This window comes from Battus philenor, unplaced genomic scaffold (genome assembly GCF_028537555.1).
Source record: "Battus philenor isolate CCGP_79_NKW_IND1 unplaced genomic scaffold, ilBatPhil1.0.hap1 SCAF_20, whole genome shotgun sequence".
Taxonomy (NCBI): Eukaryota; Metazoa; Arthropoda; class Insecta; order Lepidoptera; family Papilionidae; genus Battus; species Battus philenor.
This window is the reverse complement of record NW_027181683.1, coordinates 1787809-1807608: the sequence shown is the minus strand read 5'-3', so window position 1 is coordinate 1807608 and position 19800 is coordinate 1787809. Positions and strand designations below refer to the sequence as shown.

The 19800-nt window shown below is 33.5% G+C and overlaps 1 protein-coding gene across 1 annotated transcript; it reads left to right on the top strand.

Annotated features, from left to right (window-relative positions):
* Positions 1-1423: 1423 nt before the first annotated feature.
* On the top strand, positions 1424-10441 carry LOC137922775 (putative ankyrin repeat protein RF_0381). The gene is made up of 9 exons (XM_068765838.1): positions 1424-1534; positions 1992-2146; positions 3403-3535; positions 5248-5430; positions 5513-5618; positions 6967-7107; positions 7584-7675; positions 8681-8830; positions 9808-10441. The coding sequence occupies exons 1-9, from the start codon at positions 1424-1426 to the stop codon at positions 10126-10128; spliced, it is 1392 nt and encodes a 463-aa protein (XP_068621939.1). The 3' UTR covers positions 10129-10441.
* Positions 10442-19800: the final 9359 nt, after the last annotated feature.

Here is a 19800-nt window from a genome sequence, read left to right as displayed (position 1 = left end):
AATATGGGTATCAAAAAACCGTTTAACTTAAAAGTTTTTTAAATGTATTTTTTGTAATTATTTCAAAATATCAGTAAAGCAATGCCATATTACTCAGATATACCGCTAGCATTAAATACCATCATTTGTCGCCATCTTGATGAATATCTAGAAGTACAGTACCCGGCGATAAATATTACACATCGACCTTTGGAAAGAGACAATCGGCTAATTTCGACTTTGTAGAGCACTATCTCTGTCCCACACTACCTATGTGACGTTTTGTCAGTCGTACTTCGTGCGACAGAGATAACGTTCTACGAAACCGAAATTAGCCGATTGTCTCTTTCCAAAGGTCGATGTGGAATATTTATCGCCGGGTATTGTATCATCATATGTTTTCTCGAAGTACCTACGTATGTATATAATAATGAAGAATAAACATATGTTATAAGAATTCAGTAAATTTGTCTATTAATTTTGGAATTTTTGTACATTTTTGAATTACACTTATGGGAATAGGTTGTGTCAGTTCTTGTTGTGTGTCTTCTCATTGTTTTCCTTCTCTGCCATAGGCAGCAGTAACGTGACCTCACCGAATCCGAGACTTTCGACTCAAATTCAAATTCATATTCCAAATTCAAAATGTTTCTATTCAAATAGGGCTTATTATGAACGCTGATCCTTTAAGAACAGCTAGAAACTCAATAGTCGCTCTTTTAAATGAAATTTTTTATTTCAACTATGTAAAGAATTCAATAAACCAAGTTCCACCCATTTAGATCAACTAAAAACTCTTGAATGCTATAATAAGATTTATTTAATAACATACTATTTATTTTAGATTTAAAACTAAGAAACGGGCTAAGATATCTTAAGAAACTTATTCATTATAAATCGCAAGCCTTAACCAATTAATATTTGTGTCATATACAGAGTAATGGGTTATAATGTGTCGTAATGGTATTATATTAAGAAAAAGCTTTTTTAAAATTCGGTAAACTACCTTTTAAAATTTATTATTGTTTACTATACGAATATGTACCTGCAGACTTCGTTATATTGTAATAACTTTAATTTATTGGCCTAACTAACGCATTTTAATAAAAAAATTAATGTAACATATTTTAAAGTAATCACTTCATGCAAAGTGATTAGAAATTGTAAAAGCTCTGAAGGATTTTGTTCACAAATGAGCTATAAATTTACCTCTTTAAAAGCTTCCACCCAGTGTTTTCCAGCGTTGGGGCGACGCCCCACAATCAAACAATTTAATTGTTAAAGGAGCAATTTGAAAGTGGATTCGCCACGAGTTTAACCATTTCAACTTAATATAAAAATATATATATGTTACATAGGTGGACGAAAGAATTAATATGGCTAAATTAGAACCGTATTTTAAGCGTAAGGAAAATATAGTAATTTACTTTTTACCCTCAGCAAAATGCCGTCAGAAGTGATCACGGGGAAGTCCCTGCAGCGTGAGCTTGCGGACTCCATTATCCGCATGGTGCCTCTGGATGAGATACGCATTCTCTTGGCATGTGGTGCTAAGGTAAGTTTTAAGCGATCAATAAAGTTTTACTTTTCACTACAAACTTGACAGGTAAGACCTCATTGCTCTTGGTGTAGTGGTTCATCTTCATTTCAGCCGAAGGCATCCATCACTGGACAAAGCCTTCTCTTAGTTTTTTAAATGAACAAGTCGGGAGAAGCTTGAACTCAGCATCTTCCGACTTCCGACGACTTCCGATTTTAATAAAATAGGTTGAGAGGCCCGAGTATTTCTTTAATTGAAATTCAAATTTAGTTAAATAGGAAGAAGGGTCAATGAGGAATGCGTCTCTTTGATAACAAGTTTACTAAATCCTGGGATGGTCAGATTTCAGAAAGTAAAGTCAAAAAATATTTGATCACTATATGCGAGACTCCAGCTATCATTATTCAAGGTCATAATATTTAAAGATGGAAGTACCTAGAGAAGGGTGTTTATATATGGATTGCTTGTCCAGGTGAACGAGCCGGTGACACAAGGTCTTCGGCCCCTGCACTACGCGATCTGGCAGCGGCACCTGGAAGCCACTCGGCTACTGCTGGTCAGAGGCTGTGATGTGAACGCTCGAGATGACTGTGGCTACAGCGCTCTGCATCTCGCTGCTGAGCATGGGTCTGTAGTCCTGGAAATTATATCTGATACCTGGTTGATTTTAGTTGTAAAACCTTTAAATAGATCAATGTATACTTTATTTATCAGCAAAAGCTTTAAAGCTTTTATTTCTATTCATTCTCTATAACACTATCACTCGAAAATACGTGACATTACTTATTTTTTCATTAGAATACTGTTGCAGTAACATCTGGCAGTACAAAGTCTAGAGTAGTCGTGTCGTTTCTTCCTATTTCTTCTCCACTACTATAACTACTTGAAAAGCAGAGTATAATCAAAAATAAAATAGATTAAAGGTTCCTATGTGTAATAAAAATAAATACACTTAAAAAACTTTTAAGTTAAACGGTTTTTTGATACCCATATTGTGGTGGTTGTGGAAAAATATGTACCTAGTCCGCCATATTGGAAAGGCGTCCATCTTGAATTTTAAATTTTGACATAATCATCGTGTTTTACTAGTGTAGCCCTTTCATTTGATACACATATTGAGGGAGTTAAGAAAAAATATGTAATCCGCCATTTTGTATCGGTGGCCATCTTAGATTTATAATGTTATTGATTTTATTATATTGTATTGTTATCTAAATTAAATGTCTGTACTAAATTTCAGCGGGAAGGTGCTTAAATTTCAATTTCTAATTTTGACCCAAATAAACAAATAAATTCCGTACGGGTCGAACTAAATAAAACCGTTTAATATTTTATCTTTTTGTATCTTTATCTTTAAAGAGACATATAATAAATATCCTGATTTTGTGAACGATTTTTCTTGTTATATCATCATTACGTTAATTATTATTTCTGAAACCGATACTAGGATACTAGATACTTGGATGAGGTGTACAATTCACTAATTGACTGCAAATGAGCTATATCTATTCCCAAGTGAGACAACTTTCAACTAATCGTCCAGTAAATATAATAAACATTCCCAGCTATGGACATATACATGTCTATCTTAAAAAAAAAATGTTTATCTATATAATGTGTAATAATGTGTATCTCTTGTGTACACTCATACACTCTCATACCAAAAATTCACGTGTTCGTTTTTCGAAGGCCTCAACGAATATCGATTGCTCGAACAATGTGCTCTGCAACTTCATACGAGAAATTATTTGAACTATGTCGGTGAAATCGATTCTTCGTTGAATCGATTCCTGATTCGATTTTTAACGAAGCTCCGAGCACAGCCTTCTTCATTGCCTCCCATCGTAACAGAACTTACATCTGGATTATTTACCATTCTCCAGGTATACGGAGCTGGTACGCCTGCTTCTGCAGAGCGGTGCAGCGGTGGACTACCGCGCGGACAGCGGGGAGCAATTCCCACGCACCACCCTCTGCGATGAACCACTGCGTCTCGCCATCAGGAATAAACACTACGTAAGTACCACAATTACTTATTTTTGGTACTATTAAGTGGTATGAGACTTTGTTCGAAATAACAATTAATATTGTTACGCACTGTGGGTTTTGACTCGGAATGAAACACCACTGTTTCACAAGGAGTCCTTTATTCATAAACCAGATGGTCACCCTAAGAATCATCACTTTGTATCACTGATCGTAGATCTTAATCTTGTAACTCAAAAAACAACACTGAACTGTCGCTGAACTATGTCTGAGTATACCTATTTATACTACGGATAAGGTTCTAGTAAGTTAGAGATAGTACTCGGTTAGAATTTCCGAGAACAATACACATAAATTTATAAATGGCTTCCAAGTCACGAGTATTCACGGCACTTCTTGATACTAGGGTTCCGTGTTTATTGTTTAGAGTGTTCTGTAACTCGTGCTTTGTAACAATAGAAAAAGTCATGAGTGTTGTGATTTATTCCCTCTCTTCTCTTCCGTTCTTCAAAATCTCTGTTATTATTCTTCTACTCTTCATATTTTCTTTCATTTTCATTCATCGTATTTATATTCCGTTCACACCTCGCCTCTCTTAGCACAACAGTCACTGCCACTAATAGCAATGGCACATTATTACTATTATAATTATTATATAAGTAATACTTGTCATTTATACTCTGTGGTATCTATCATTGACCTTCACTAAAACATCCATGGAAATGAGTTCCTAACATCTCTATTCATCTTAGGTATTCTTCTAGTGTATTTCATTACTTGTTTGCCTTTATATATAAACAATGACAACCCAGAACCCTGTTAGAAGACTGTGACTTGCAATCGAAGGTCGTAAGTTCGAATACCGGGATAAAATCTTAGGTAATTCATACTTTGGGCATTAATTACATAAAATTGCCACCATTACTTACAAAAAAGTTTTCTAGAGTATGGAGAAACAGCGTCCTCTGCGTTCTATAATACCACACAGCGATCGCCAACTTGCCTGCCAAGGGTGGCGATTATGGTATATTTACCCAAAGATATACATAGGGGCACGCATATACTTTGCAGTGGGTGTATGTATTGAAACGACGAAAATAAACAGATTAATTTCTAATCATCCTGTATTAGTTGGTTTCAATGTGCAGTAATTCAAATTTTGAAAATATTTAATCTGTTTATATTATTTTTTAAATCATTGATTTTAGGATAGAGTATACATAAATTATTTATACAACAAATATATAGTTAATACATTCACCTCTTTACAGCTTTTACACCAATCACCATGTATTAGAGGGACCGGAAAGTATTGTCGCTTTCTTTAGTTAAATTCACACGACGACATTTTTAACAAGCCTTTATTTCTGATCAACAATATACTATAAATATATGTAATATATACTATAATACTATACTATAAATATAATATATACTATAATATTCATCTTTGTTATCAACAACCTTTTGCCATCTAGTATACAACCAATGCCGGAGCGGTAACAAATCAATCGGGTTTTTCTGTAAAATATGTCGACAGAAACGACTTTACTTTCAGGTCACCCTAATATTAAACCTGTTAGATCGCTGATTAACTTGTTGAATTTTAAAGTACGCGTACTTAAGGTGACAGTGAAGCGAATAAGGTCACCGTCTATCAGCCCAGGAGTAATAATTTGCTAGCTCATTGAACAGATACACGTGAAAGTTTGCAGCTAAAAACACAATTCTTTAATCATCAGGAAGTAGCACGTTTATTGCTGGAACATGGCGCCGATCCAAACAAACGATACTTCTTCGGTGCCGAGATCAACCTGGTCTCCGACCCTGAGTACCTCGAGTTGTTGCTCACATTCGGAGCCAATCCTGACTCCAGGGATCGAGCTGGACTTACGCCTTTGATGAAGGCGGCTAGACAAAGACGGGTAAGAAAGCACTTTTACTTCATCAAAATTTTTAATTTGGCTTTATGTTTAATTCCTCTCTACAGTTTTATTATGTTATTAGGGTATCGAAGCCGTGCTTTTGCTGATAAGCTATGGTGCTAACGTCAATGCCATGACCGACGCCAGGAATGACTATAGAACCGTCATGCACTACGCAGTTTTAAGTGGTAAGATCAAGCTAAATGTACAATTATTAAATATAAAACTTCCTAAGTAAGAAAAGGATTAATATATAGCTACTTCCGCTATGTAGCAGTATTCGTACAATAAAGTGCACCGCGCGCTGATAAATGCGCATGCGGCAAACAATGCGAATTACACAACTACCACCGTTAAATCACTCGACTCATGTTTCACCCCTCCACGGGGCCTCCTCAGGAGTAATGTTACACCGATTATTGTCTATCTGTATTTGGCTATACTGCTACATAGCGGAAGTAGCTATATATTAGTCCTTTTCTCACTTAGGATGGACTTCCGCAAAGTAAAGTCTGAATCTAATAGATACCTGTAATTTCCCACGACTGATCCACGCTTTCGTTCACCCGGAAGTAGTCTAAATGGAAGTTCGCTACGTATCAATAAAAAGTAAAAAATTTGACGTTTGCGAAATTCAAGATGGCGGCCACGCTTCGGGTATTGTCTTTTTTCCTATGGATTTTTATCTCGATACCGGTGCCGTTTTCTAGTATACTTATGCTTTAGAACCTTCTGTACTTTAGAAAAGAAATATACCCGAATTCCGCTCAACTAATATGAACAAATACTTCGACTAAGTCAATTAAATGACTAGGAATTTTGTTGTGGTTCTTGAGTAGTGGCTCCGAGCTGGTAGACGGATGAAAGAACCTATTCCTTGCAGTGGGCGTCTATCAGCTGACATGATGATGATAAGAGGAAATGGTACAACTGTACATAACCTGCTGAAAGATTTTTTTTTTATAATGGCATCCCTTTTTTCGGGGCATCGCTCCCCTATCTTAATCTATGAAAGACTTGACTTACGAAATACTATTTTTTTCAGTATTTTGTCCTTCATTTTTCTTCTTACATCCGTCACATGAATTCGCACTGTCTCTTCTTTCTTCATCATCAATATCTTTGATATATTACATATCTATTATTTTCTTTTCATTATTTACATTTGTAGTTTTATAATTATATTTGTTAGTCACAATTGTTAAAAATTGCACAGCTATTTGTCACCCTGATGAAGGTTTAAAGCCTGTCAAGAGAGAACATCAGGTTTCATCTGGAACGTACACGGGGCATTTGTAGAATTATTTCAATTTAGGTAGGGAATGGAGTCAGATCGGTGAAAGTAAATGCCAATGCTTAGGTCTCCTTTGTCGTCAGCCCCAAGCACCATACACGGTGCCTCCCCCTACAACGCGATAGTCAAGTCATAACACGATTAATCCATGCAACGTTAATTTAAATTCTTAAGAGCTAAATTATAGTATAACAAAGCAACGTTTGAAGATAGTTGATGACATTAAACATGCTTCTCAACAGGCAACCCGGATATGGTTAACCTGCTGATCAAACAGGGTGGACGTGTAAACTACGAGGGTCCGGATCTAAACAAGCCCAGTGCGCTCGACCTGGCAATACTGAAGGGAGACGTTACCATGGTACAGATGCTGATGGCTGCAGGTAAAACCACACAGGATACTGTACACGATTAATAGTTATATATATCAACACTTTTCTATCAAAAAAAAAACAAAAGTTTTCATTAATAATAAAAAACATAATTAAGATGACAACACATATAAATTAATAATTGATTATTATCTGTACCCATAGAACATGTGTTGCAAGATGTTATTAACCAGTAGCCTTTAAAAAAAATAATGTAACATATTCTAGAATAATCACTTTATATAGAGTGATTGCAAATAGGTGAAAGTTTTTTGCCAAACAAACTGCTGTTGAATTTATAAAATTTATAAATCATTTATATTTATTCCAGACTTTATACTTTATACGGAGTAATTGCAAATACGTGTAATAGTTTTTTTAACAAATAATCTGCTATTAAATTTATAATTATAATAACTGCACTGTCATGCTGCAATGTTATAGGCAATTTTTATATTTGAACCTAGCAACACTATCATTTTTTTCAGGTGCGCAGGTGAATGCTTCGAGCTCGGTGATAGGATCTCCTCTGCACGTGGCCTGCTCCGACAACATTGATAACAGGAAGGAGATTGTTAAAGTTAGTCATTATTACTAAAAATAATATTTTTTTTTGTTCTTAGTCTCTCACCGTCGTGATACCGACACACAATATACCTCTAATGCTTGACATAGGGCTCCCCCATAGTACTTCAATAAGGAAGAAAGCAATCAGGGCTTTTTCACGAACTTAATTAGGTTTTCTTGGCACAATGAACTTGCCAGTTTAAGACCTCATCCCCAGAACCTTCAAACCTCAGCGGCTATTCTGACCAATTCCTTTAGAACTTACTAATGCTGTGCTATGTCGGATGCTTTTGTTTGTGTACGAATGCCTTATTTCTTGATTCAATTTCCTGAATAAATCAGTTAGCTTAGAAATTGAACGGCAATCCTTAATTTTTATAACAAGATAGGATGCGAGCAGCTCAAAATTCATCACCGTTGCGATCTTTGGGGAAAGTCTATGCCTTCCAGTTAGCGTTCATTGACTTATACAATGGTGATGATAGAAAAAATCATTGCTGAAGTTTCCTCCACCGCTTCATCTGCCGGCGTTAAAGATCCTAAGTCGTAGTAATGTTAGCCGGGCAATGGCACAGCACCAAGTCGAGGTTCGGCCTTTGTGATGGAGTCGTAAACACCAACGAAGCCGAAAATCATCTCAGAAAAGTACTTAACTACTTTACTAGTACTACTAAGTACGTTTTTCGTAAGTTTTTCTTTTAATGCATTTAATAATGCACAGTCTCGCATATCTGCTTGAGGTTTATCAATAAATAAGTATAAAAAAATAGAACATATACGCGTTTTTTCTGCATTATAATGATATATTTTTTAAAGTATAAATAAAAGTCACGCATTTAAGGGTTAAGTGCAATTATGTAATGGCTTTACAATCTGTTAAAATAAGTAGGGAGAAATATATATTTTTTAATCTGAAGAATCCTTTATATAGAATGGAACTCAATTCGTATCTACTCACGATCATGTGATCGCTGTAGATAAATAAATAAATAAAAGTATTAATAAATGAAAACCTCAGCTGCTGCTGGAGAGTGGAGCAGACCCGAATCTGAAGGTCCTCAACGAGGAAGACGGTGCTCAACTGAGACCCGCGCTGGCAGAGTACCTGGCTAGCAACGAGCAACCTAGCGGCGCGATCGTGGCGTTACTTCTTCGATATGGGGCACGGGTAATAATTAACTTCTATATTTTTTTCGGACCAGATGAGACAAAAGACTATGTGTGAAGATTCGCTGCTAGATTCGCAGAAGAACCCGGGTCACATATGTAACTAAAAGAATTGCTTGTCTGGAGTAAACTATCAGTGAATACGGGCAACGAAAGACCAGTTTTAGTGTTTTCCTTTGTCCAAGACTTAAGCCTTGGCCATTTTTTTAAATTATCATCGCCTGAGCTATATAACATCAACTGCTAGACAAAAAGCCTCCATTTGTTTTTCCAATAAGAACGATTGGAAACGGCTTGTATGCAGCACTTTTCAAAGACCTAAGATCCTCTGTCTACCTCGTGTTGTAATTGCTGCTTTGAACTTCGATATAATGTACTTATGATTCTCCGGAGAGACAATTTATCATCACTTTGGTCTTGGATTTGTCGTCCAACTTTTGGCCGGTATAATGTCAGGGCGCCATTTTGATTTACGCATGTAATCACTTTTTTTCTTATTGAATTTAAAATAGTTTTCGATTGAACCGTTTAATCCAGGTATGAGTAATCTTTTTAATCCACGGCGCAATTTAAATTTAAAAAGCATTTGCCGGGCCGAACATATTGTAACGGTTGTTAATAATCTACAAAATCTTATTTATTATAAACATTAGAATAGAAAAAATGAAATTTAAAAAAAGTTTTTATATATATTACAAAAAAGTCGCGAACATGTGTCACGTCGCGTTGGTAGCGCGAACAAGTCGCTGTGTAAGTCGACACAAACAATGCTTTTGGTTTATTATGTAATACCGTTGTATTATAATAATGTATTCAGGGAAGAAAGTCTATAAAATTATTTAAATTTTTGAAAGGCTCGGCGGGCATCAAAATTTAAAAAGGCCGCCTGCAGTTACCGACCTGCGTCCGCATGTTGCGCATCCCTGATTTAATCACATATAAATCAATTCAAATATGTAACTATATTTATTTTTGCAGGTAATTATGAAAACACAGTTTCGTGATCCTGACGGTATTTTGAACCACTTGCAGAACGTTACCTCCGAAGAGCACCAGCACGTCTTCTATCTTCTTCTAGAAGCAGCCGAAGCATTTGATTTGTGCATGATAAAAAGAAACTCGACACTCACAGCCATTCAAAAACAGGCCTTAATAGATCGCGCTAAGAATCCCATTACCTTGTTAGCCCAAACTAGAATATTTTTACGCCGGTATTTCGGCACCGATTTGATCGACGTCGTCAAAAATTTGGAAATTCCGATTACCCTCCATCATTACCTGCTCTTTGAATGCAGTTAAAAGATTTCTATCACTTTCTGGGTTTACTCTTTTCGTTTGACATAAGAAATTACTTCTTTTGTCAATTTTTGAAATTTGGCTTTCAGTGTTGCCAGATTTTTAAACATTATCCCGAAGATTAAGGGATTTTTTAAGTATCGATGTTGTGAACATACAGCGTTGCTTTAAACTCGTTAGGAGTTTATGTGTCTATATTTTTATAAACGATTAGTTTTAAAACTGTAATTGAAGTATTATTACATTTCATATAAAGTTAGTATTTATCTATGACCCGCATACCTGCATTTTTTATTATAGTAAAAAATATCAAGCTGTGAGTAATTATATGAAACTTTAATGACAAATCATATTTAAAATTTCGATTTTTGAAAGAAAAAATATTTATTTTTAAAAATAGTATACAATTAATATATTTATATATTTTTAATTATAGAATATATCTATTTGTACACACAAACTTGGAAATTTAAGATTTTATAGGACTTAAAACATGGTAAAGTTACTTACTTTACTAAAATTGTGTACTTTAACGAATAATGCTTATATTGTTCAAAAAAACCTCTAAAAATATTTTTAATACTCAATATGCGGGCAATCTTGGCGAATATATTACTTTAAAAATTATTATTTATTTATAAAAACGTGTGTATTTACGATTATGACAAAATATTTTAATGCTTTTAGTATTCTGATTGCATACATATTATGTGATATTTTGTGATAAATTTTAGAAATAAGATATTTACCTATGACTGAAATATAAAGAGTTATGTATCCAGCAAATACTATGACTGTATTATTTTAAGTTTAATAAATGTGTGACATTAATTTTTTTTCATTTTCATGAGAAAACTTTACTATTAAAAATGCAAACGTATTTATTTCTTTCAAGATCTTCCTTCTTTTTCTTATCAGCCGATAGACGCCCACTGCAATTGCATCGATCTCCCCCAAACATCACATTTTTCCTAAAATTCTTTTCTTTTATAGAAAGTTTCTTCCCAAATCTATATCTATATAATGTATTACATGAACCTTAAACTTTATAGTAATAGTTTTACTTTTTTGTGTTAATCATAACAACGTTTCGATTTTAATCAAGAATTTTTAAAATAACTTTAGTAATTTTCACTACATTACTGGATGGATTTAAAATTTATTTAATTCTGCTAATTGTTACTTAGGTACCGTCCTTTTAGCTTATTTGCAACTACACAAAGATAAAACCGAGCTCAACATGAAAATAACTTATTAATATTTTAAAATAATGTTAAATTCTGGTGCTTTAAATTACCGATTGTATTACAATAGAGCGCAATTCATATTTTTAATAGAAATATGAAGTTATGATGTTCTCTTTATTCAAAATGAAGTTAGCGCTGGTAGCTGTGTGAGGCATAATTGTTTCTTCTTCCGGAGGTCTTCTCTTTTTTGTCATTGACAACGTGGATGCTTTTGAATATCTTTTGATCGGCCCTCTTTCTTGGGCGTAGCTTATGACCTTTTATGCGCATTTAAAACACTATGATGAGTATAATTATGCGGGTAACTCCAAGTCACAATAAATCCATTTTTACTACACTATATATTACAACAATATTAAAATACCCTATTTTTGTTAAATTTAACTAGACTGATTTAAAAGGTTATCTTTTGAAACGCTGCTAAAAATCAGAAATTAGAAAGAATTTTTAACAATGGCAATACAAGTTACATAATGGCAGCACTGATGGTAATGACTATCGGTTTTCATCTGCATCTGTCAAAATTGCTATTGTCATTTCACACATCTTTATTCGAACTCGCAAATTGTTATTTTGTTTGCCGACTTGATTTTAAATATAAAAATCTAAACAATGACAGACAAACAAAAGGTAGACCTCGGTCTATTGGAAGAGGATGATGAATTCGAAGAATTCCCCGCCGAAAGTATATATTTATTACGAACATGTACAAATATTTGTTATTTTCTTTGAATAACCAATTGTCTTTTGTCAGATTGGGGAACGGAGGACGCCGATGATGAAGACGTGTCCGTCTGGGAAGATAACTGGGAGGACGACATTGTACAGGATGACTTTAACCAACAGTTGAAGTAAGTTGTTTTTGGTTATGGCTAATCTCATGTGTCGTCTATATTAAAAGTTCTAACAACATTCAAACGACCGGGGATAGTTATTAAAGATAAAGTGCTAGAGTTTCGACATTAAAACTCGTCTTTTAACTGTAAAATCATAATTTATACTATTATTCAATTACAAATTCTAAGAAGATGTCAGTGTCCCATCTTGGACAATAGAAACAATGTATAATATGCATGGGCCTGGGTTATCTTCCAGACAAAAGTTAGTAGCACTCTTGAAACTATATAAGTTAAAAGGATAGATAATAACAGGGTGAAATAAAAGTTATAATGTAATAAAAGATGTTTTCACATGCACTTTTATATGAATTATCAAATTAATTATTTAGTTTATTCTTTCAGTATCTTTATTAATTGACAAAAATGCCAATTTTGGTTTGCATGGTTTATGTATTTACTACCATTGTCTGAGAAACTCATCAAATAGCTTGACTTTCGCAACTCTAAAGACAATAAATGCTGTCAATGCCACACAAAATAACAAATGTATAACATTCTTATATCGTTATCATTAAACATTGGGATAAATTATGTCTTTTCTGTTATTGTTTCGTCCTGGCAAACTGGTGAAAAATAAAATTTTAATTTTAATCCAAAATTCATTATGCCCAATGAGCATTTAAGTTTATTTCTAAATCCTCAATAGCTTAACAGTAAGATAAATTGTATATTTTTGTTAAAGTAAGATAAGTTGTATATTGTATATGTAATATTAAGAATGCATTACTAGTTACCAATCTTTTTAAAACATTTCATTTATTTTTTCAGGCAACAATTGGAAAAGCTAAAGGACAAGAATAAATCGTAAATCTCGTTATATTTTAGGATAAATTTAAATATAATAATAATAAAATAGTAATATACATAAAACACAAAAATGAAGGAAGAAAACTAATTTTCCATTAACCTCCAGAAAACATCCATATACCAATTTTCTAATAAATATCTTTGATTTGTATTAATCTTTTTATTTTTATCCATTTGATGCCTCCCAGAGGAACTTACTTAATCTTTAGGAGATCTCCCTAAGGTGATGAAAATCATAAAAACTTCAAAACATTAAAGCCGAATTGTTTAAAATCTGCAAGTTACCAGTTAATTAAACTTATGGTTGCCAAATATATACATTGACACAGCCTATCAACAAATGATGTAAAAGAGGCTTGAAAATCCACACTATCAGAGTCAATACACAAATTGAGCAATGCAAAAAGATTGAAATGGTTACACCGTATAAGGAAACTGGAACAAAATAATTAATTATTGATCATTAACAGTGTATTATTGGACAAATTGCTGGAATTATGTGGGTGTCTAACCCAAGATACAAAATTCTACAATTACAGTAAAGGTCCAAATAAAAGGCTATAAAAGGTGCCCAGGTTTAATAATCCTGCCTTCATATGCACTTTTCATACACATTATTAAAGAAGCAAATAAATAGATGACTTTTAAGGATTGAGGAAAAAAATATCTTAAAATTTTAGCAGAGTATATAGTAGGTGGACAATAATTATAACAGGTTTTAAAACTGTTCAAGTCTGGTATTTTATTGGAATCTTTGATTTAATTATAACTACAAGACATACATATAGACTACAAAATAATACAATATATTCAATATACAAGTTTAACCCTCTGAGCAAGAATTCTATCAACAAATTACTATATGAGAAAAAAATTGATAAACAATTATTTATTTATTATAATATTTGTTTATATATACAATGGAAGGTAACAAACTCAAAGCTTATTTACGTTACTGATTTATGGTTACCGATATCTTTAACTTATTGCAAGAATTAAAAAAAATAGTTGTGACGTTTGATTTTATAACCTAAAAAAATTGTAAATATTTCAGTCAAATAAGTTATTTTAAAACATGTAAAATAGTAATGTCTGATAAAATAGACCTAAGCATTTTAGACGATAAAGAAGAAAATGAATATATAGCAGAGAGTAAGACAATCTGTATTTTTTATTGCAAGTATACGTTCTTGTCACCGGAATTTATTAAAAAATTAGTTTAAGCTTAAATAATTATCCTATACACAAGCGTGTATACAGTTAAATGCAAATTTATTATTCTCTTCGTTGTTACATCCTTTTAGATGAGTAATATTTTAAAATTTACATCGATAAGTGTTGTTAAAAGTATCTTGCGCCACTTCTCCCAGGGCTAATTCTTTCTAAAGTGGTAGTAATGTAAAATCATGCAATTGCAACCATGAAGAACCCAAGAGAATGTGCATAACCACAAAGATGCTTTTTTCCAATGCAGTACTAATAAATCCTTTCGATTCCACGGAATCAGGTTAAAACATTAAAATTTGACGTTTTAATGGGAATAAATGTCATTTCGTCCTAATGTGAAAAAGTCTTTAATTTTAATTGCATCATAGTTCCAATCCAGTAAGGAAAATCATGAGTTCCCGAGAGTGTCCTTAAACTAAGTTCCGCAGAATTTTATGCTAAATGCCTTCTATACGAAATTTGTAAATGCCAAAACAAGTTTGCAACAGTCCAGACGAAACAATCGATTGGAAATTCCAGGTTTTTATGGAATTATCTAGTAAGCATTTAAATGAAAATAAACCTTCCTTGGAAGTCTAATTTAGTTTTCGACTTGTTCATATGTTATAAACATTGTTTTCAGTCAACAAAAGCGCAAAAATTCCCGACGTGGATCCCAAGGCGTTAGATGATGATTGGGAGGATAATATTGAAGTATCTCCGCCAGAAAAGTTAAGACTTTGCGGTATCTTGTCTCATAGAACAGCCTCGTGAAGTAGAGTAAATATTCCCTACATGTTATTTTTTTTTATAAATATTATTTTCCACTTAGCATCATTTATATTGATCACGTATGTAATACTGTGATCAAAACGTAAAGTGAATTTGTTTCTAGAATATAAATTCTTTATTTTTTCTTCCAAATCAATTTCATCTCCGTCTGATAAAACGCACTCTTGCCTACACTTTATCCAGTCCTCGAAACAGTCCTTCTTCAATTTGGTTTTAATCTCTTTCAATCGTGTCTAAACAGCGACCTCGCAGAAGTCACGCGGAGCCAGATCAGGTGAATAACAAGGTTGCGGAAAGATATGAGTCGAGTCTTTAGCGAAAAAGTTCTGAAGAACCAATACAGTATGACATCGACCAATCGAGACTTGACGCCTTTGAGACACCAAAGATTCTTCAAAATGGTACGGGCTGCGCCAAGTAATATTCCAGCTTTTGATAAACAGACGCTTAGTTAACAACAACAATCCTACTATCCTAAGAAAAGTAATTCACATGCCTCCCCAGGAGTTTTAAATGGCAATTTCACCATTTATGCTATTTTTCATCTTCCTGATGTGCCAAATCAATTGCCGTGTACTATACTAGTAAATAATTAATTTGCATCGTGGAGTTCACTGAAGCGATTTAAGAGGTCCGTGACCTCTGAATCCGCTTAAATAGTTGTATCTAGCGGCCCGGTCTTGGACTCGCCCTGACATCTTAAACCCAAGGAATCTGCAAATGCCATTTGGGTAGCAGTGACAATCCGGTTCAAAAAAAAGTTGTTAAGGACCGAGCTATCATTCTATATATCATTCAATAATCTTTTACACCTAATTTTTATTGTTAATATTTATTTAATAAATCAAATACAAAATAATAAATCATTGGACAACAAACACAGAATGTAATAAAAATCTTTAAAAATTTATCATTCGAATAAGACATAAATATTGACTGTTCTATTTCTAGGAATTCGAAGTTCAAATTTAGACTCAAGGAGCCGATGACCGAACGCAAATTCAAATCCTGAAGTGATTATTTGAATGACTAATTTATTTTTATAATTAAAATCATTTCTACCATTTAAAGTGAATTTTTAGTGATTTATCGCTAACAAAAATATAAATTGTAATGTTTAAACCTGTTGAGACAAAAGCCTTTCTATTTATATATTACTAATCTGAGCGTAGAAGAAGCGTGCTGGGCACATAACCTACAATAAAATAACCCTTGACAGATGAATGAATTACATTTTTTTTAAATGACCTTTTTGTGGGGCCTATATCTTCCATCTATTGGTGAGACAGGGTCGTTTTATTTCTTTCTTAAAATTTTCACGCTCTTTTTTATAATCATACTCCTTCATTCATCACAGGATCTATATTTCTGTTCATTCACTCCACAATTTTATTTTTCTTCCGTTCTATTTACCATTTATCCATCCGTCGTTTTTTAACACCTTTACATTCCTTTATATCTGTTTATCACAGTTTAATCTTTTAATTCACTTATTTCAATATTTTAATTTACAATTTAATTTAATTTCTTTCCGAATGAATAACATTGTATTGTATCGCGAGAAGTTAGTGCTGTTGGCCCTAAGGTTTTTACAGCTTCATCGAACAAGAGTTCACGGAGCGGAAGGGTCCATGAACTACATATGAACAACATTTTACAAGTACATAGAAAATATTAGTTTACACATTTGATATGAGATGTTGCTAGTTGTAGTTACCTATTATATTTATTATTATTGGTATGAAAAGTATAAAAAGTAACCAAAACAGACTACAAAAGGCTGCATCAGTATTTTTGTGAATGCGGCCAGTGGGTCAAGTGCGATGACATTTAGGTAAATTATAAAACCGGTGAAATAATGCTCATAGAAGGACAGACTCTTCCTTTCTTCTTAAGCAGTGTCTCCACTGTGCGTTAGTGTTGCCATTAAATATTTTACCCCATTCACATTTAGTGTTGCGAGATAGTGTCTATTATCATAAAAAAGACTAGCCTAAGCGCTTTCACCTCTCTACCTTAAACTAGATGAAACTAAAACATGTTATCTCTGATTACTACAGCAGAGGGATATCCACTGGATATAGGCCTTTCCGTAAGATTTTCATTAGGACCAGTTGGAATTGCCATGCACTCAGCGTCTTCTTTGTAGTTGATCTATTGACACTGCATTTGCTAATCCTTGGTCTCTACGCCAGGAGTTTAAGGGTCCTAGCTGCCATCATTTATGCCCGCTGTGTGGCCTGCCACTTTACTTACCAATCCGCAAAATTTTTTGCTTTTCTTAGTCTACTAAGCTTCTCCTTCCTAATTCGTATACAAATCTTTAGCAGGCATGAGCACAAGTATTAGACGCACCGGAAAGTTATATCGATTTCTTAAGTTAAATTCACACGACTACATTTTTAACAAGTTTTTATTTCTAATCAACAATATATTCACCTTCGTTATCGATAACCTTTTGCCATCTAGCATGCAAATCAATGCCGGAGCGGTAACAAATCAATCGGTGTTTCTGTAAAATAAGTCGACAGAAACGACATTACTTTCCGCTTTCGCTAATATTTCTAAAATCGAATTTATTTTACCAATTTTCTGCGAATGTATATACAAATACATCGCTTTGCGTTGTTTTAGTTTTTCATAATTTCGTCGCTGTATAATACTAATACTCAGTGCGTCGGTTCGTTTTTAATTTTCTTTCTTTTCTAAATGTTGGCAGCACTTGTTTCCAATTATTCCATACGATCAAAACTCGGGAATCCCCTTTCGAACTAAATAGCAACGCAATTTTAATACTTTCATTATTTATCACTACATTTTGGAGATCAGTTTCAATTACGTATTTTTTTTAATTTCTTTTACGTTGAAAAAAAAAAGCTGTTCAGGCAACATTGCACCAAATTTTTTGACTCTTTAGACAGTGATTATTTAAATTTTATTCTTTTAATTTTTAAATGTTTACTTTGTTAAATTATCCTTTTTAAACTTAATTTTTCTTAGCCTTGGAACCTTTTATCTTAACATAGTTTGTTATAGAAAATTATGATTTAATTAGAGTTGTTTTTTGGAACTTAACCACGACGCAGTGAGGTATTGGTGTATTGTTATAAAATTAAGGAAAATTGCAGTACGTACCAAACCGAAACAATCAAAAATAGTCATCTATTAAGACTGAGTGTACCATTAGAAAGCCTACGTGTAGCTACCTTATCAATTTCGGCTTATACTTAGTCTTGCCATAAATATTGTTATAAAGAAAAGCACGATTTTTTTTTTATACGTAACATTTATTCCTTTCATAGTGAGTTAGTTTAATACATCAATATATAACTATTAAAAATATACAATGTTTATTCGAAGTGGTCTCCATTGGCTGCAATACAGTCTTTTAAACGTTGAGGCCAGTTATCAATAGCAGCACGAACTCTTTCTAGAGGAAAATTCTTCACTGCCAACCGAATGGATCGTTTTAGGGACTCCAAATTATCATGGCGTTTAGAGCAAGCCTTACTCTCTAAAACTGACCATAAATCATAATCCAATGGATTTAGGTCAGGACTTGACGACGGCCAGTTTTCAGTGCTGATAAAGTCCGGAACGTTAGTTTTCAACCAAGATTGGGTGGATCGAGCTCTATGACCCGGTGCCGAGTCTTGTTGAAAGCACCATTCTTTGTTATTGAACATGGTGTTAGTTAAAGGCCGTCTCAAGAATGGTATTTTGATAAACTTGTGCCGACGTTTTAATACCTTTTTCACAAAAATATGGCTCAGTCACCCCTTCATAGCTAACACCCCACCAAACCATCACTGAAGTGGGATAATGCCCACGTTGTACTCTGTTTACTAATTGCGAAGCTTCTTTAGAGCTTCCAGCATAAATACGGTCATTTTGTTTATTAAAATACTGCTCAATTGTAAAAATTTTCTCATCCGTAAACAAAATTTTTTTGTGACCTCCCTTTGCGTACCGCTTAAGTAGTTGTTTGGATTTTACCACCCTATTCTTCTTTAAATTATCAGTTAAGAAGTGACCAGTACGTCTCTTATAGGCTGCAAGTCCTAAGTCATCTTTTAATATACGCGACATGGTTCTAGGAGCTATCTTCATCTCCCGAGATAAAATCTTTTGCTTACGGACAGGATTTCTTCGAATTCTTTCCCTAACTGCTTTAATCACCTTTTTCACACGAACGGTACGTGGACGGCCAGATCTTTTTCTGTCACAAACAGAGGAGGTATCATTGTACCTATCAATAGCCCGGTAAACAAACATTTGACTAATACCAAGCGGGTGGAGGGTTTTAAAAATTGCACTTTTCTCCATACCTACTTTATGTAAGGCAATCACAGCGATTCGGTTCTCTTTATCACCCCACTCCATTTTAATATAACAAAATATTTAACAATATAATGGCGCGAAAATAAGAAAACACATCAAGCAATCATATAAAAATGACAGATTCCAAATTCAAACGTAATATTTTCTTTTTTTGAATAGTAACAGTATTTATGGCCAGACTAAGTATAAATCACCTGTATCGAAAAAATAGTGACTAATTTTTCATTAAATATTTAAATTGTTTTGTTCTTTTAAATTTAAAGATGATATTTATTAATTTTAATATTTATTATAAATAAAGTTTTAATAATTAATAATGTGTAAAAATATGTGCGACACGCCAAAAAAAATTAAATTGACCCGTTGATTAAAAAGGTTGCACA

Excerpts from the sequence above, each read along its gene's own strand:
- LOC137922775 (XM_068765838.1), top strand. The coding sequence starts at position 1,424 with ATGCCGTCAGAAGTGATCACGGGGAAGTCCCTGCAGCGTGAGCTTGCG. Across the intron at positions 2,147-3,402 it reads CATCTCGCTGCTGAGCATGG|GTATACGGAGCTGGTACGCC; the intron begins GTCTGTAGTCCT and ends ACCATTCTCCAG. Across the intron at positions 8,831-9,807 it reads TTCTTCGATATGGGGCACGG|GTAATTATGAAAACACAGTT; the intron begins GTAATAATTAAC and ends TTATTTTTGCAG.